General features: G+C 44.5%; 1 protein-coding gene across 1 annotated transcript in view; it reads left to right on the forward strand.

Moving 5' to 3' along the window:
• SPIDR (scaffold protein involved in DNA repair) overlaps positions 1–14,280 on the forward strand; it is a 1,761,208-nt gene that overhangs the window by 704,001 nt on the left and 1,042,927 nt on the right. Inside the window, exon 9 of the mRNA XM_069220129.1 lies at positions 4,958–5,177. Within this exon, the coding sequence (XP_069076230.1) occupies positions 4,958–5,177 (220 nt within the window). The remainder of the gene's footprint in view (positions 1–4,957; positions 5,178–14,280) is intronic.

Genomic DNA, 14,280 nt, shown 5'->3' on the forward strand with positions numbered 1-14,280 from the left:
AGTAGTAGAGGCGTATAGCGGCCATTCCTAGCCCGCCTTTGTATACCGTGCTTACACACTTGCCCAGGGTTACACATGGGAGTTTGCATGCCCATTTACATTTCCTCCCCATTGCTATTAGGGAAGTGAACCAGGTTTATAGGATTTAGAGTAGGTAATTCTGAAGGGCATATAGGAAACGTGGGAGCACCATCAGTTTAACCAGAGTTATCCCACCTGTGAGTGTCAGGGGGAGCTTGTCCCATCGGTCCATATCCTCTCGGGCTCTCCGCAGCAGATGGCGTAAGTTGAGGCTTCAAGTGAGTTTTGGTTCCCAGCAGATGTGAACTCCCAAATACAGGAAGCTGAGACTGCGTATTGGGAGCTTGGTGTGCCAATTGTCATTCCGGCGGTCTCCTTGTACGGGGACCAAAAGTGATTTGGTCCAGTCATCGTTAGGCCTGAGGCCATTCCAAAGGTCTCAAGGATGTGAAGTAGGCAGGGGCCCTTCTCGGTCGGGCGAGCGAAGAACATCAGGACATCATCTGCATACAGGGTTATCTAGTCCTCGGTCGCCGGGCCCCATTTGAAGCCCCACTACATGTTCTACTTTTAAATACATTGCACCCTGCCTTATGGACAAACAAGCCTTCTATGGGATGACTTGTATATAAATAAAAGAAATGTTTAGGCTTGTCAAACAGTGTTATTTTGACAGGTTGAAAATGCAGTTAAACCTGCACAGCTAGGCTACTGGTGGCAGGCCTGCAGTCATGTTTACATACTGTAGTGGATGGCACAATGGGTGCTGCAGTCCCCTTCTGTCACTTAACTCACAGGCTGTGGGTTCCCCTTGGTACCATATGTAAAAGAGACTTATAGGTAAGTTAAATATGTCAATCAGGTTTGGCCAATTTTGTTGTGTTTTAAGGGAAAGCACAGCACTTTCTTTTCCACTGGTTAGCAGAGCTAAAGTGCACAGAGTTTTACACCCAACAAAACAGTTAGGGCAATAGTCTGTAGGAGTGTCACATAGAAAATGATCATTTCCAGTAGTCCATAACCTGACAATCATTGGAAATTGATCCTTCCATACCTGTTACAACTCGTCCCTTTAGATTCTGCATAGCATCAAGACTATTGCACAAGGGTCCCAAGCAGCAGTGAGTGGGGTACGAAGAACTAGCTGCGTGGTTGGCCAGTATGTAATTGGATATGTGGATTTTGGAGAATTATACGCCTGACTTTTTTTCTAATCCTTTTCGCTTGTTTAAAAATGGGATGTATTTGCATTGCACTCTCTGGTGCTAACAAAGCATTGGCTGCTTAGTTGCTTAGTTTGAATATATTTCCCCAGCATTCTCTTGCATCTAGGTCCGAGTCGACTACTTCAGTCTGTTCTCTGTTTCAGCTCCCCTAAGAGTCCACCCACAAGTCATATATCCCCTCTTCCCCTCCCGCAGTCCCAAACTCAGTCCTCCCCTCACTCTAATTAACTGCTCCTTCCAAGCCATCCTTCCTTGTGCAACTAAAGGCATTTTCCTTTGTGTTTGGCCCTGTTAGGACTAAGGGAACTGCCTCATTCAGGGTTACTAATGCCCATTTGTTTCAGCTCCATGGACTATCCTTTATTGTCGGCCGCTCCAATGTAATTTTCCAGGTACGTTTTTGTACGAGGTGGGCTCCTGTTTGACTTATGGGTGCTTGAAGGCCAAGAAAACTTTTTTCAAGCACTGTACAAACGCTGAGCGCAGCCATAGCTGTAAACACAACAGCACCTTGACAAGTTCTGTACAGCAGTTACAAATCGTGCTCTTGTTATAAAACCCTTAAAAATGTAGATAGATCAATAATCTTGTGTCTTAAAGCGAATCCAGAATATCTTTATTTCTGTAGCTCCATACCCAGCTAATTGAACACACCTTTCTGCTCTAAAGAACACTATGAAGTGGCCTTTTGTAGTGACATATTCATGTACCGCCTTCTTAATCATCTGATGGAATAAAGTGTATGCCAAAGGTACTATTTGCCTGACCTTATGTAATTCCAGAAATAATCTCTTAGTTAGTCCCACCTTTCTTACTATATCCATTGGCAAAGCCAATAGATCTTGTCCATAAAACCTAATGGCTCTGCATACATCTGCTGTCCCCATCTTTGGATGGCGTTTCTTAAAGTATAAGAAAAGCCACTCAAAGATTGGTAATGTGGATGCACACGCTAATTCTGCAGCAGACAACTTTGAATGCATTTAGATCTGCTTTTTAAAACCCCAATTCAAAGGTTACTACTTCAGTTGCACACACATGCCTGGTCACCACCTATGAAGGAGCTTTTGTAATATAATTAAGTGCATTCAAAGTTGCATGGCCGTGAGGCCGTTTTGAGAGAGAGAGAGAGAGAGAGAGAGAGAAAGAATATATATATATATCTCAGAGTTTGTGCCTGCAAAATACCTTTTTACTCTTTACAAAGCCCTTCGTGTGAGTTGGAAAAATCGTTCTGACTAATAAATAGGGTTTGGTGGCCCTATGAATCGTAAATAGGAGTGGCCATGAAAAGAGACTCCTCTTCCTATCTGTAGTTCGAAGAAGAATGCATAGCCTCAAACTACTGATAAGATACCTGCATCGCAAAGGAGATGGTATCTGATTTGCAATGGGATAACCTGTCCTCTTTGGGAATTGTGTTGGTGGACTGTATGGGAGCAAGCAGTGGTCTAGGGGACCACAGCCTGCTTTAACCCCAATGTTCAGTGGTGCTGGAACAATTTTTAGAGTGGGGGTGCTGGCCAGCATCGATACCTGACTTAAACTCCTCGATTGTACTTTGATTCTGCTGCTATGTTTTGAGATATCTAAACTTTACTTTGTAAAGCAATCGCATTATTTACATGTGTTACAAAATCTCTGTAATACTGTGGACTACTCGTTTTATATGTACCCCAACAAACTTAACCCTAGTTAAAATTACAAAAATACCTTGAGCACACAATAGCAGAAAGAAATAGTAAGCACAGCTCTTCAGACCAAGGCCTGCTGCCCTTTTCAGGTCTCAACCCTACTTTTACATCCAGTCACAGGGGTCACATATTGCCACCCGTCTAATCAGGACTCATTAGGCAGTTCGTTTTGCCACCCCATGCAGATTTATAATTTGTAATGCCACCTCCTTGTATATAGATCAAATTGCACATCCCTGGTTTGCTAATGGGAACAGTGCCTCAGACCCTGTAGTCCCTCATGCGCACTGCAGTGCAAGTCATGAGATCAGCTGGGGAAGGATACATGCCAAATAATCAAAACACTGCGAACACGAAATGCACCTTGGGTAGGACACACAAAAGAATAGCGGCGAAAGGAGGGAATGCATCCAATCACGAGTAAGGACTGCTCTAAAACCATTCTGCGTATTGTGTAGTTCACAATAGATTGTCCACAAAAGACAGCTAAAGCGAGACCTGAAAAAAAAGGTAGAGGGTTTGCTTTGTGTTGTATCTGGACATTCAAAACCATACAAAGAGAGGTTCCTTTTTAAACCAGGAAAGTGATCGCACCACTTATTACAGGTTGAGTTTAAGCGTCTGAATTCACTCCAACCCTCCCTTCAAGTTAAGTAAATGGAGACTCTTGTCTGAAAATGCATCTGCATTCCTAAGGACTATTTGTTTTTTTGTACCACTATTTTGGAATTGGGAGGTGAGCCGTCCATCACAATGGTTCGTTCGGTTTCTTAGCATTCTAACAAAGGGTCCGATTCTCAAAAACATGACCCTACCCCTGCATTTCTTGATATTCAGAGTATTTGAAATGTTTGCAAATGATAGATTGCCTGGCCTGCTCATGCTACAACTGTCTCTTGTTCACAGACAATATGCAGGTCTAGGTTTAGGGGAAGAGGGCGGTTGCACAATGGTTTCCCTCGTTTCTTTCTCAAGTTAAAACAAATGGTGATATCCCTTCCAGTGAACCCCCTAGAAACGAGGGTGTTTGCCCAACTTTCATAACCTGAAAGTATCCTTACTCCAGTGTTTTTGAGTAACGTTGGATGCCAGTAAAAGGAGAGATGCTTGCTGACATAGGGTGATTCTGCACATCTGGGGACTTGTACAAACATATTTGTAAACGTGTATTGTGATTTGCACAGTTTAAACCATTTGTTCCCTAAATGGTCTTGTTGGAGCAACCCCAAACACACACAATAAGGGGAGGAGGTGGGGGATCAGAGTCCCTTGCTATGCTAAACTTACTGGCATGATGCAGTACTGGACTGATTTCAAAATGTTTGCCAGAGCTGGTGTTGGGTCCCATTCCAGCCCTGCCTTGACCGCCTGATTTCCCACTTCTTGTCACTGAGTAAAGTCCCACTTCTAGTGGATTTCCTGTAGTTCTGACTATGCCTATTCAGATCTTCAATGTCTTTGTGTTTGGACTCAGTTGACACCCTTCAGTTCGATGTGCCTGAAGTTCTGGAAATCGTGCCCCTGGCTGTTTCCATTTGACTAATCTGAATCTCGGATTTTATTTTGCGTGGTTAATAGCATTTAAATGTTTTTGCTTCATTGCACCCTCAAGAAGCACGTGCCAGGTAGAACATGTGTTTTTAAATGTTGAGTATCTTTAAATATTGCACCCGACAGTGTCTAGTTAATTGAAAAAAGAACTTAGTGGGCTGTGCGCCTGCCTCACAACCTGTAGAGCCGAGCTAACAAACACTATTCCTCTTTCTACTGACTAACTTGTGTGATAAAAATAAACCTCCTAAAGAAAGTTGTTTGTGAACATGCACTGCATAATGACTTGTTGCCGTTATTATAATATGCAGAGTTTCCTTGCATTCATCCAGGATTAGAAATGAATGGTCTTGTTGGTTTTACGTGCATTAGCGTTTGTATATTCGGAAATGACTGACTGCTTCAGTCCTTCTCATGTCCGAACCTGAGTACCACGTCTCACATGGCGTCTCGTGTTGATTGCAGGCAGCAGACCCGGTGTTTTGATTGTGAAGGTGCTGGGGGTGCACGAGGAGTGCTCCATGCAGGTTGCAGTCTGCGAGCAGCTGGGTAGCCCCCCAGGGGAGACGGACGGCTCTGCGGGAGACCCGCCCTCTGACCGCAGGCTGAAGGTCCTCTTCACCAGAGAAACGGCCGCGCAGCTCCGAGCGGCCCCGGGTGACGTCATCCATATCCACCCTCCTTGGTGAGTGAAAGCAGACAAGCAGCCGCAGCGCACTTCCATTGTATTACAGGTAGGGGGCGCCCCTTTCTCTGAATGTGAGCGTCATCCCTAACTGCTCCTGGTGAAGATGCCCGCTGCGCCCATGGTTAGTACTGGGACGCTTGAGCTGCCAATGCAACTTTTTTAACCCAGAAAAGTGTGGAGCTATGCTTTTTCTGTACGGACAGCAATGGCCTTTACACTTTGAGACCGTATCTCCTTCTTGGAAAAAAAACTGAAGGCATTGTTTGGAGCCCCACACCGCATATTAAATAGTCTGTTAAAATATTTGACAGTGAGCGTTGAATGCTACCTACGTAGCACATTACAGTTTTTGGGGCGTTGTTTGGGGGATAAACTTATACTCAAAGCCGGCAGAAACATGATATTCAGTGGTGCTGTCCTTCAACCCTGCCTGTCATATCGGGGACTTTCTCCATAGGGCTGAAGAGATATCGTGTCACAAGGTGAACATTAAGACCAATGCTTTAAATGGGCAGGTACTCACCGGTACTGAGTACCTGCACTTCTTGGATGTTAAAGGGAGAGTTCCTGCACTTCACAGTGTGGATTCAGTACTTCTAACACGGAAGAGTATTGGCTAGGGTGACCAGATTTTCAGAGCAAAAAACTGGGAGAGCCACCGATATAGAAACAGGACTAAACGTTGACACTACACTAACCAGTGGCAACATTTCCCTATATAGGTATATATACACATATATACAGGGCAGCCGTATGGAACACACCACAAGCATGACCAAGGAAGTCTTTAGTTTTCACGCTACAGAAACACACACCTTTATAGCGTGAAAATGAAAGACTTTTACGTCCATGCTGCGGGGAGTGTTGCAAGAGGAGCTTTGTGATTCTGGCCTCAGGTGATGGGCTGTGCAGGGGTTGATTCACCCCCCACTAAATTCTGCTGTTCTGCCTGAGTCTTTTAACTAACTCTCTGTCCATGGTGTCAGGTGTAAATGTGAGCCTTCAGAGATAAATGTGCGTACTCACTCAACCCTCTCTCAAGACGGGACGCCGGGACATACACCAAAAAACTGGGACTGTCCGGGAAAATCCAGGACGTCTGGTCACCCTAGAAATGGCATTTCACATTACCACTCATGCACTCTGGGCAATAGTACATACACTTCTTTAATTCAGTTTCAACCACTGACTAAAACCCTACAGCGTGGACTGCTGCTAGGTTCACAGCCATGACACTGGACACTTCTCCCTGCTCCATGGAGTGGACAGTAAGTGTGAGGAGGAGCCTAGTTATCCAAACATGGGCTCCAGCTGAGCAGTAGTTTTCCACCCTCGAACTAGGGGGATGCATAGCACCCAAGGCAGGTTATGGGTTGTGGGGAGTAGGGGGCAAAATGCAGCAAAGTATACCAGACACTCACAGTTCCAACCTGGCAACCCACCTCTTTTATTGGCTCAGCATTTGTGAGACTGAACTACTTGTCCAGGTGAAGTGACTCCTCTCCCCTGCACCCGTAGACAATACAGGGGTGTTTGTTTTTTTCAAACTCCGTTTACACAATTACCTCATACTCTTTAGAAACTGATGTTAAGTTTGTGCATTGGGAATAGTGCTAAAAATCCTTTTCTGGACATTTACTGCAGGGATGTTCAAGCTGATCCCTTTGATAGTTATTATTATTGTTATTTCTTACAGTTTGTTGTTGTGGTATTCACCTCCCTTTGGGTGAAGCCGTTTTAGTGTTATTACAGGATCAGGAGGATTGTTGGTGTTTGATTGATCTTCGATACAGAATGACGTTGCTTCCCTCTGATTGGCTGGTTTACTACATCGAACTAAGTAGCCACTTTGAAATGCTGCCTTTAATTAAATATTGTATCACCACCCATTTGTGTACAGGAAATTAAAAGAATCTTACAGGCAAAATGTCAAACAGTCTAGGTTTTCATTTGTTCTATAAAATCAGTAATTGTTATAATGATATTTAAAAGTTTAGTTGCAATAATAGTTGATTTTTTTAGCATTTGTATCTTGAACTGTATTGTTAGTAACAAACCTGTAACACGCTTGCAGATGTTGAGTCTTAAAATTGGATAAAAATGATGTCCTTTAAACGGAAGGATCTTGTTATATGCAAATGCAGCCTTGGGGTATCGTATCACAGAAGTAGCAAAAGGGACTGTCGTATTTCCTATTTCCTATTACACTATGCTACAGGACCATATGACAAATACTCCGTGGGTGGACCACTGTTTGACACTGAAAATTGTTGTCCATTATTTCTCCTTTAATATTTCTCTTTTAACAGAAATGTTTTGCCCTTAATTATGGCGAGCAAACCCAGAATTTGTGACATACACGAGTTAACTAATCAACTACGTGAAAACTGGTAGTGATGCAATAATGTGGTGACCTTGAATGTTTTATGCGGGCTTGTCATGAGTTAGCGAGGTAAATGCTAACTAAATGGGTATTGAGCCAAGCAACAGAAATACTGGGTGTTTATTGGGTGATGCCATACAGCTGTTCATCTCGGCTCTCATGCTCAGATGTTTTAGCCAAATTATAAAACACTAGGGGCCTCCTTAAACGTAGTTAGTGTTGTGGTACAGATTTCAGTGGTCTGATCCAATACTGTGAGTTGTCTGACCTGGCTCTTAAATCCAGCTGGCTTAAGCCGATGTAACAGCATTGCATGGTTAACTGTATCAAAAACTACAGAGAGATCTACACAAAAGATCTATTTGCAAAGCCCATTTTCTTGCCAAGTTCCTACTTGATCAAGATCTGCCATTAACAATACTTCTTTGCCCTGTTTAGGGCAGAAACCTGGTTGATGCATTTCTAGAATCCTCCTCTTTTGAGGAAAGTTTGCCAAACAAGTTGCAAGATGCTTTTCTTCCCCTTAGACATCAAAGGCCGTAGGGCGATGGGTCTAAAGTGTTTAGGATGTTCAGTGTCTATTCCTTGCTTTTTTATCAGCAGTTTTACCACCTTTTTTAAAAAATTGATCTGGGGCTGATCCGAGCTTTAAGGGTGTATTGATCACTGTCAGTAAATTCTCTTCAATGGCCAAGAACAGACCCTGTATATCGGTGCTGGACATGGGTTGCCTGGAGAGCCAAATCATACAGTATATATGATGTCTTTCAGCCTCTTGCCACTCATTAGAGGCAACTCTGAAATATCAAATTCTCCTAGATGCACTGTAGGTGTAGAGATTATTTGCCAGTAAGTCGCTAACTACAGTGTTTACCTCTACCTGATCTTTAGAGTGAACCAAGATAGCTGATCCAGACAAGAGGGATGAGACTTTATTCACAATTCCACAGAACTCCCTAGGTTAATTTAAGGATTTTTCTGTTTGTTGCAGTAGTTCAATCGCCCTAGCTAATTTCAATTTAATCTTTTATTCCTTTAGACATTTTCTAAAGGCTCATTTATGTATTGGATCATAACCATTCCTTCCTGTTTTCTGAGACTATTGCTCTTACATCTTATTTGGAAAGAAACTAATTATTGAATTGGGTACGTGTTTTTTCCCTGTACTTGTCAAGGGTACCACAGTATCTCAGATCCGATATATATATATATATATATATATATATAAATAAAATGGGCCTGTTAAATATTAGCCTTCACCCATTGCCTTGCCATGCTATATTGTAATTGTTTATTGCGCTTACTAACCCTAACAACGCGTTGAAGGGATTTGTGGCAAGTGGCATGCTACTCCTTACTCCAAGACTAGAGGTAGTTTGGTAAATTATTAGTCTGCGCGTTCTTTGTTGTGCTCTTGAGATCTCATGCATTTATTCCAGTTTTATGACATGTATATTAATAGTACTAAAAATAACAGATGTAACATGTGAGTCATTAGTGGGAAAGGGTGACGTGTCAGTTTTATTGAATGAGTAGATAAAGAGAGGTTTCAATGTAGTTATGAAAGTCCATGGAAGTTTGAAAGGCTTGAGATGAGTAAACTAGTGGAAAAGAGTAAGATCTGCTCCACAAGAATCTGAGTGCATGCATAGCTTCTGTGAGAAAGGGCCCCACTGCTGGAAACGAAAACTGCCACAGCTGCGGACTTTGGAACTGGGGAACCTGGTTCATGCCCCAGGTTGGCGCAACATCCTGTAATTCTGGCCAAATCAATTAATCTTCCTATGCTTTAAAAAATGAATCTGACTTTATGTAATGTAACTGGTGCTCATGTAAAGTTCTCAAATGCCCCTGGGCTCAGTTCGCGCTATACAAAACTGCAAAACAAAATCACAGTAATTATTTCCTTCTTATGCTTCAGAAATGTTCTAGAATTAATAAGAAGATGCTTACCTTGCAGAGTGTGTGTGTACACGCGCATTTGCTTTGTATAGAAGGGGCGGTTGCCTTGATAGTGTCCATATGGTAACCCTTATTGTGTCTTGTTAATGTTTGACAAAACATTTTAATAGCACAACATAGGATTGTCATTGTAAAAGGATTGTTTGGCTTGTTCCAGGATGATTTATTGCCCAATTCAAATTGACATTTAAAGAAACCTGGGCTGATATACCCTAGTCCCACTCAGAAGTTAACTTTATCTATTTATTTTGTAATACAATAAGAAGCTATTGCCATATATACATTCCCCTTCTTTAAAACCACAATAGTACAGTTGTTGATCTGCTTTGTGCTCATGTGAAAATTCAGTGCCATATAAAAATGAATTATTTGCACTACCCTATTCTATCCTAGGCACTTATAAAGCGCATAGCCTCCCAGCAGACCTCTCGGCACTGAAACAACAGTACAGGCCCCAATTCATTTAGACAAATAGCCAGGTTTTCAACAACGTACTGAAACTGAGTTCATCTTCTGTCTTGCATATCCTAATAGGCAAAGAATTCCATAGTTTAGGAACAAAATAGGGAAAGGAGCAACCACCACTTGTATCCTTCTGGGGTTTAGGGGTCACCATACAAAATAAAGTTGTGGATTTAAAGATCCTCGTAGATGTATAGGTTGTATCAAGTGATATAACAGCAGAGGGCCCTTTTTATGATACACTCGATGGGCCATGCAGAGAGCTTTAAATTGAATCCTATTTTCGAGGGGTAGCCAGTGTAAAAGGCCAGAGAATTCATGACAGAGTGGTGCTTTGGGATCAGCAAAACATCCTTTTGAGACAAATATCCAGGCAAGGTTTTTATACATATATAGAAAAGGCCCACTTAGCTGAAACATTGCTATTAACATGTTTATTAGTACTCAATCTCTCATGGATACTTCTAACCACAGGTTCCTCGCCTTTATTTATTTCAATTGTGCAAGGGAACAGACCCTCTCCTAAAACTATATGGAGACTGTCGCAAGCAGATGTGACATATTCCCACAAAGTGTGTCTCTTATGTTAGGGTGCAAGAAATATGCCCTAATTCACTTAAAGTCAATCCAGGAACACAAAGGCAAGTTGTACCCCCCTCGAAGTAAAAAACGCAGACCTGTTCCTGCCCTTGTTGCCTTTCCTGTTACAGGTCGTCTTCAAGTTCCTTGTTTTCAGATAAGTGCAAGTCCGTAAAGAAGCACAAGAATTCCAAGCAGGCTCATCTCTCTCCCTCTGAGAAGTCATGAGGGCTTCAAGGTGCACCTCAGTCCTGCTCCCTCACCAAGGAATCGATTCTGCAGCGGATTCCAATGCACCCTGAATTTTCAGTGCTCTCAGCACTGCCATAACTGATTGAGGTGTTTAAGGAGGCCATGCTTCTAATCTTCAGCGCCCACTGGCACGCGTTCAGGCCCCACTGATCCATGGAGGCATCCAGTCAGGTTACTGCCAGAAGGTCCACCTTAGTACCGTCTGTGCCTTCTTAACCAGTCTCAGGTTCAGCTCAGACTTTGGAGCCCACTGTACTTACAGCACTGCCAGCACGATTCATGCTAATTCCTACAGTGCTAACGCCATAAGAGGATAAGAGAACGCTAAGCCCATTCCTGACTCCGAATTTGTTCAGTTTCAACCTCAGATGAAATTGCATCCCGGTATAGTTCCAACTCGCCTGGCCCCATTGCACTCCAATAAGGCAGTATCTTTGACTAGGATCTGCCCTCCAGTGCTCATTCATCTTTACCAGTCAGACTCTTACCAGAGTCAGTCGGCTTTAGGGGATGGTGGTGTTAGAAATGGAGTTTCTGGTTGGCTAGGGTAGCCAGGCAGAATCCACCCACTCTAGTCAGAGCGAGGGAGTTACACGTCCAAGATTATCCCCGCTCACCCCCTTGGTAGCTTGGCACGAACAGTCAGGCCTATCCCAGAGGTAATGTGTAAAGCGTTTGCACAACACACACAACACATGTGACACACTATCCCCACCACAAAGGAAACACAGCACCAAGTTATATGAAAATATACTGTATTGTACAAAGCAATTATTAGACTGTAAGGAAATGCCTTCCTTGGCATGGTTACCCTCTAACTTTTTGCCTTTTGTTGATGCCAGTTATGATTGAAAGTGTGCTTGGGACCCTGCTAACCAGGCCCCAGCACCAGTCTTCTTTCCCTGAACTTTTCCTTTGTTCCAACAATTGGCACAGCCCTGGCACACAGATAAGTCCCTTGTAAATGGTACCCTTGGTACCAAGGGCCTTGTTGCCAGGGAAGGTCTATAAGGGCTGCAGCATGTCTTATGCCACCCTGGGGACCCTTCACTCAGCACATGCACACTGCCTCACAGCTTGTGTGTGCTGGTGGGGAGAAAATGACTAAGTCGACATGGCATTCCCCTCAGAGTGCCATGCCCACCTCACACTGCCTGTGGCATAGGTAAGTCATCCCTCTAGCAGGCCTTACAGCCCTTAGGCAGGGTGCACTATACCACAGGTGAGGGCATAGGTGCATGAACACTATGCCCCTACAGTGTCTAAGCAAAACCTAAAACATTGTAAGTGCAGGGTAGCCATAAAGAGTATATGGTCTGGGAGTTTGTCAAACACAAACTCTACAGTTCTATAATGGCTACACTGAAAACTGGGAGGTTTAGTATCAAACTTCTCAGCACAATAAATCCACACTGATACCAGTGTGGTATTTATTGTAAAATGCACCCAGAGGGCATCTTAGAGATGCCCCCTGAATACTAGTCCAACTCCTAGTGCTTGGCTGACCAGTTTCTGCCAGCCTGCCATAACCAGACGAGTTTCTGGCCACCTGGGGAGAGCACCTTTGTCACTCTGTGGCCAGGAACAAAGCCTGTACTGGGTGGAGTTGCTTCTCACCTCCCCCTGCAGGAACTGTAACACCTGTCGATGAGCCTAGAAGGCTCATGCCTTTTGCTACAGCACCCCAGGGCATCCCAGCTAGTGGAGATGCCCGCCCCTCCGGCCACTGCCCCCACTTTTGGCGTCAAGGCAGGAGGGGATAATGAGAAAAACAAGGAGTCGTCACCCACCACTCAGGACAGCCCCCTAAGGTGTCCTGAGCTGAGGTGACCCCTGCCTTTAGAAATCCTCCATCTTGAGTTTGGAGGATTCCCCCAATAGGATTAGGGATGTGCCCCCCTCCCCACAGGGAGAAGGCGCAAAGAGGTTGTAGCCACCCTCAAGGACAGTAGCCATTGGCTACTGCCCTCCTGACCTAAACACCCCCCTAAATGTAGTATTTAAATGTGACCCAGAACACAGTAAATCAGATTCCTGCAACCTACAACAAGAAGAGGGACTGCTGACCTGAAAGCCCTGCAGAGACGAAGGAGACAACAACTGACTTGGCCCCAGCCCTACCAGCCTGTCTCTGGACTCAAAGAACCTGCACAGCGACGCATCCGACAGGGGCCAGCGACCTCTGAGGAGTCAGAGGACTGCCCTGAAACCGAAGGACCAAGAAACTCCAGAGAACAGCGGCACTGTTCACCAACAGCAACTTCTTTGCAACAAAGAAGCAACTTTTAAAGAACTCGCTCTACCTGCCGGAAGCGTGAGACTTCATACTCTGCACCCGGCCCCCCCGGCTCGAGCTCCAGAGAACCAACACTGCAGAGAGGACTCCCAGGCGACTGCGACTACGTGAGTAACCTGAGACGACCCCCTTTCATCCCCACAGCGACACCTGCAGAGAGGATCCAGAGGCTCCCCCTGACCGCGACTGCCTGGTAACAAGGAACCCGATGCCTGGACCAAGCACTGCACCCGCAGCCCCCAGGGCCGTGAGGAACCAACCTCCAGTGCAGAAGTAACCAGCAGGCGGCCCTCTTCCTAGCCCAGTCGGTGGCTGGCCCAAGAAGCCCCCCTGTGCCCTGCCTGCATCGCCTAAGTGACCCCCGGTTCCCTCCATTGCTTTCTACAGCAAACCCAACGCCAACTTTGCACACTGCACCCAGCCTCCCCTGTGCCGTTGAGGGTGTGTTTTGTGTGCCTGTTTGTGTCCTCCCCTCCCCCCAGTGCTCTACAAAACCCCGAGGACGCAGGTACTTAACTGCCAGCAGACCTGAACCAGAGCACCCCTGTTCTCCATAGGCGCCTACGTGTTTTGGCCCTCCTTTGACATCTGCACTTGACCGGCCCTGTGTTGCTGGTGCAGTGACTTTGGGGTTGTCTTGAACCCCCAGTGGTGGGCTGCCAATGCCCAGGAGAATGACTGTGTAAGTGCTTTACTTACCTGAGGAACCTAACAATACTTACCTCCCACAGGAACTGTTGATTTTTGCACTGTCCACTTTTAAAATAGCTTATTGCCATTTTAACCTATACTGTGTGTACTACTGCTTTAATTCAAAGTTCCTTACTTACCTGTGTGGAGTACCTTGTATTTTATGTGTTTACTTCAAATCTTGAATCTTGTGGTTCAAAAATAAATTCAGAAAATATATTTTCTATATAAAAACTATTGGCCTGGAGTTAAGTCTTTGAGTGTGTAGTCCTCATTTATTGTCTGTGGGTGTACAATAAATGCTTAATACTACCCTCTGATAAGCCTACTGCTCGACCACACTACCACAAAATAGAGCATTAGAATGATCTAATTTTTCCATTATCAACCTCTAAGGGGAACCCTTGGACTCTGCGCACACTGTCTCTTACTTTGAGATAGTATATACAGAGCCAATTTCCTACATAGACCAAACA

This window comes from Pleurodeles waltl, chromosome 2_2, assembly GCF_031143425.1.
Source record: "Pleurodeles waltl isolate 20211129_DDA chromosome 2_2, aPleWal1.hap1.20221129, whole genome shotgun sequence".
In the NCBI taxonomy this organism is placed as follows: domain Eukaryota; kingdom Metazoa; phylum Chordata; class Amphibia; order Caudata; family Salamandridae; genus Pleurodeles; species Pleurodeles waltl.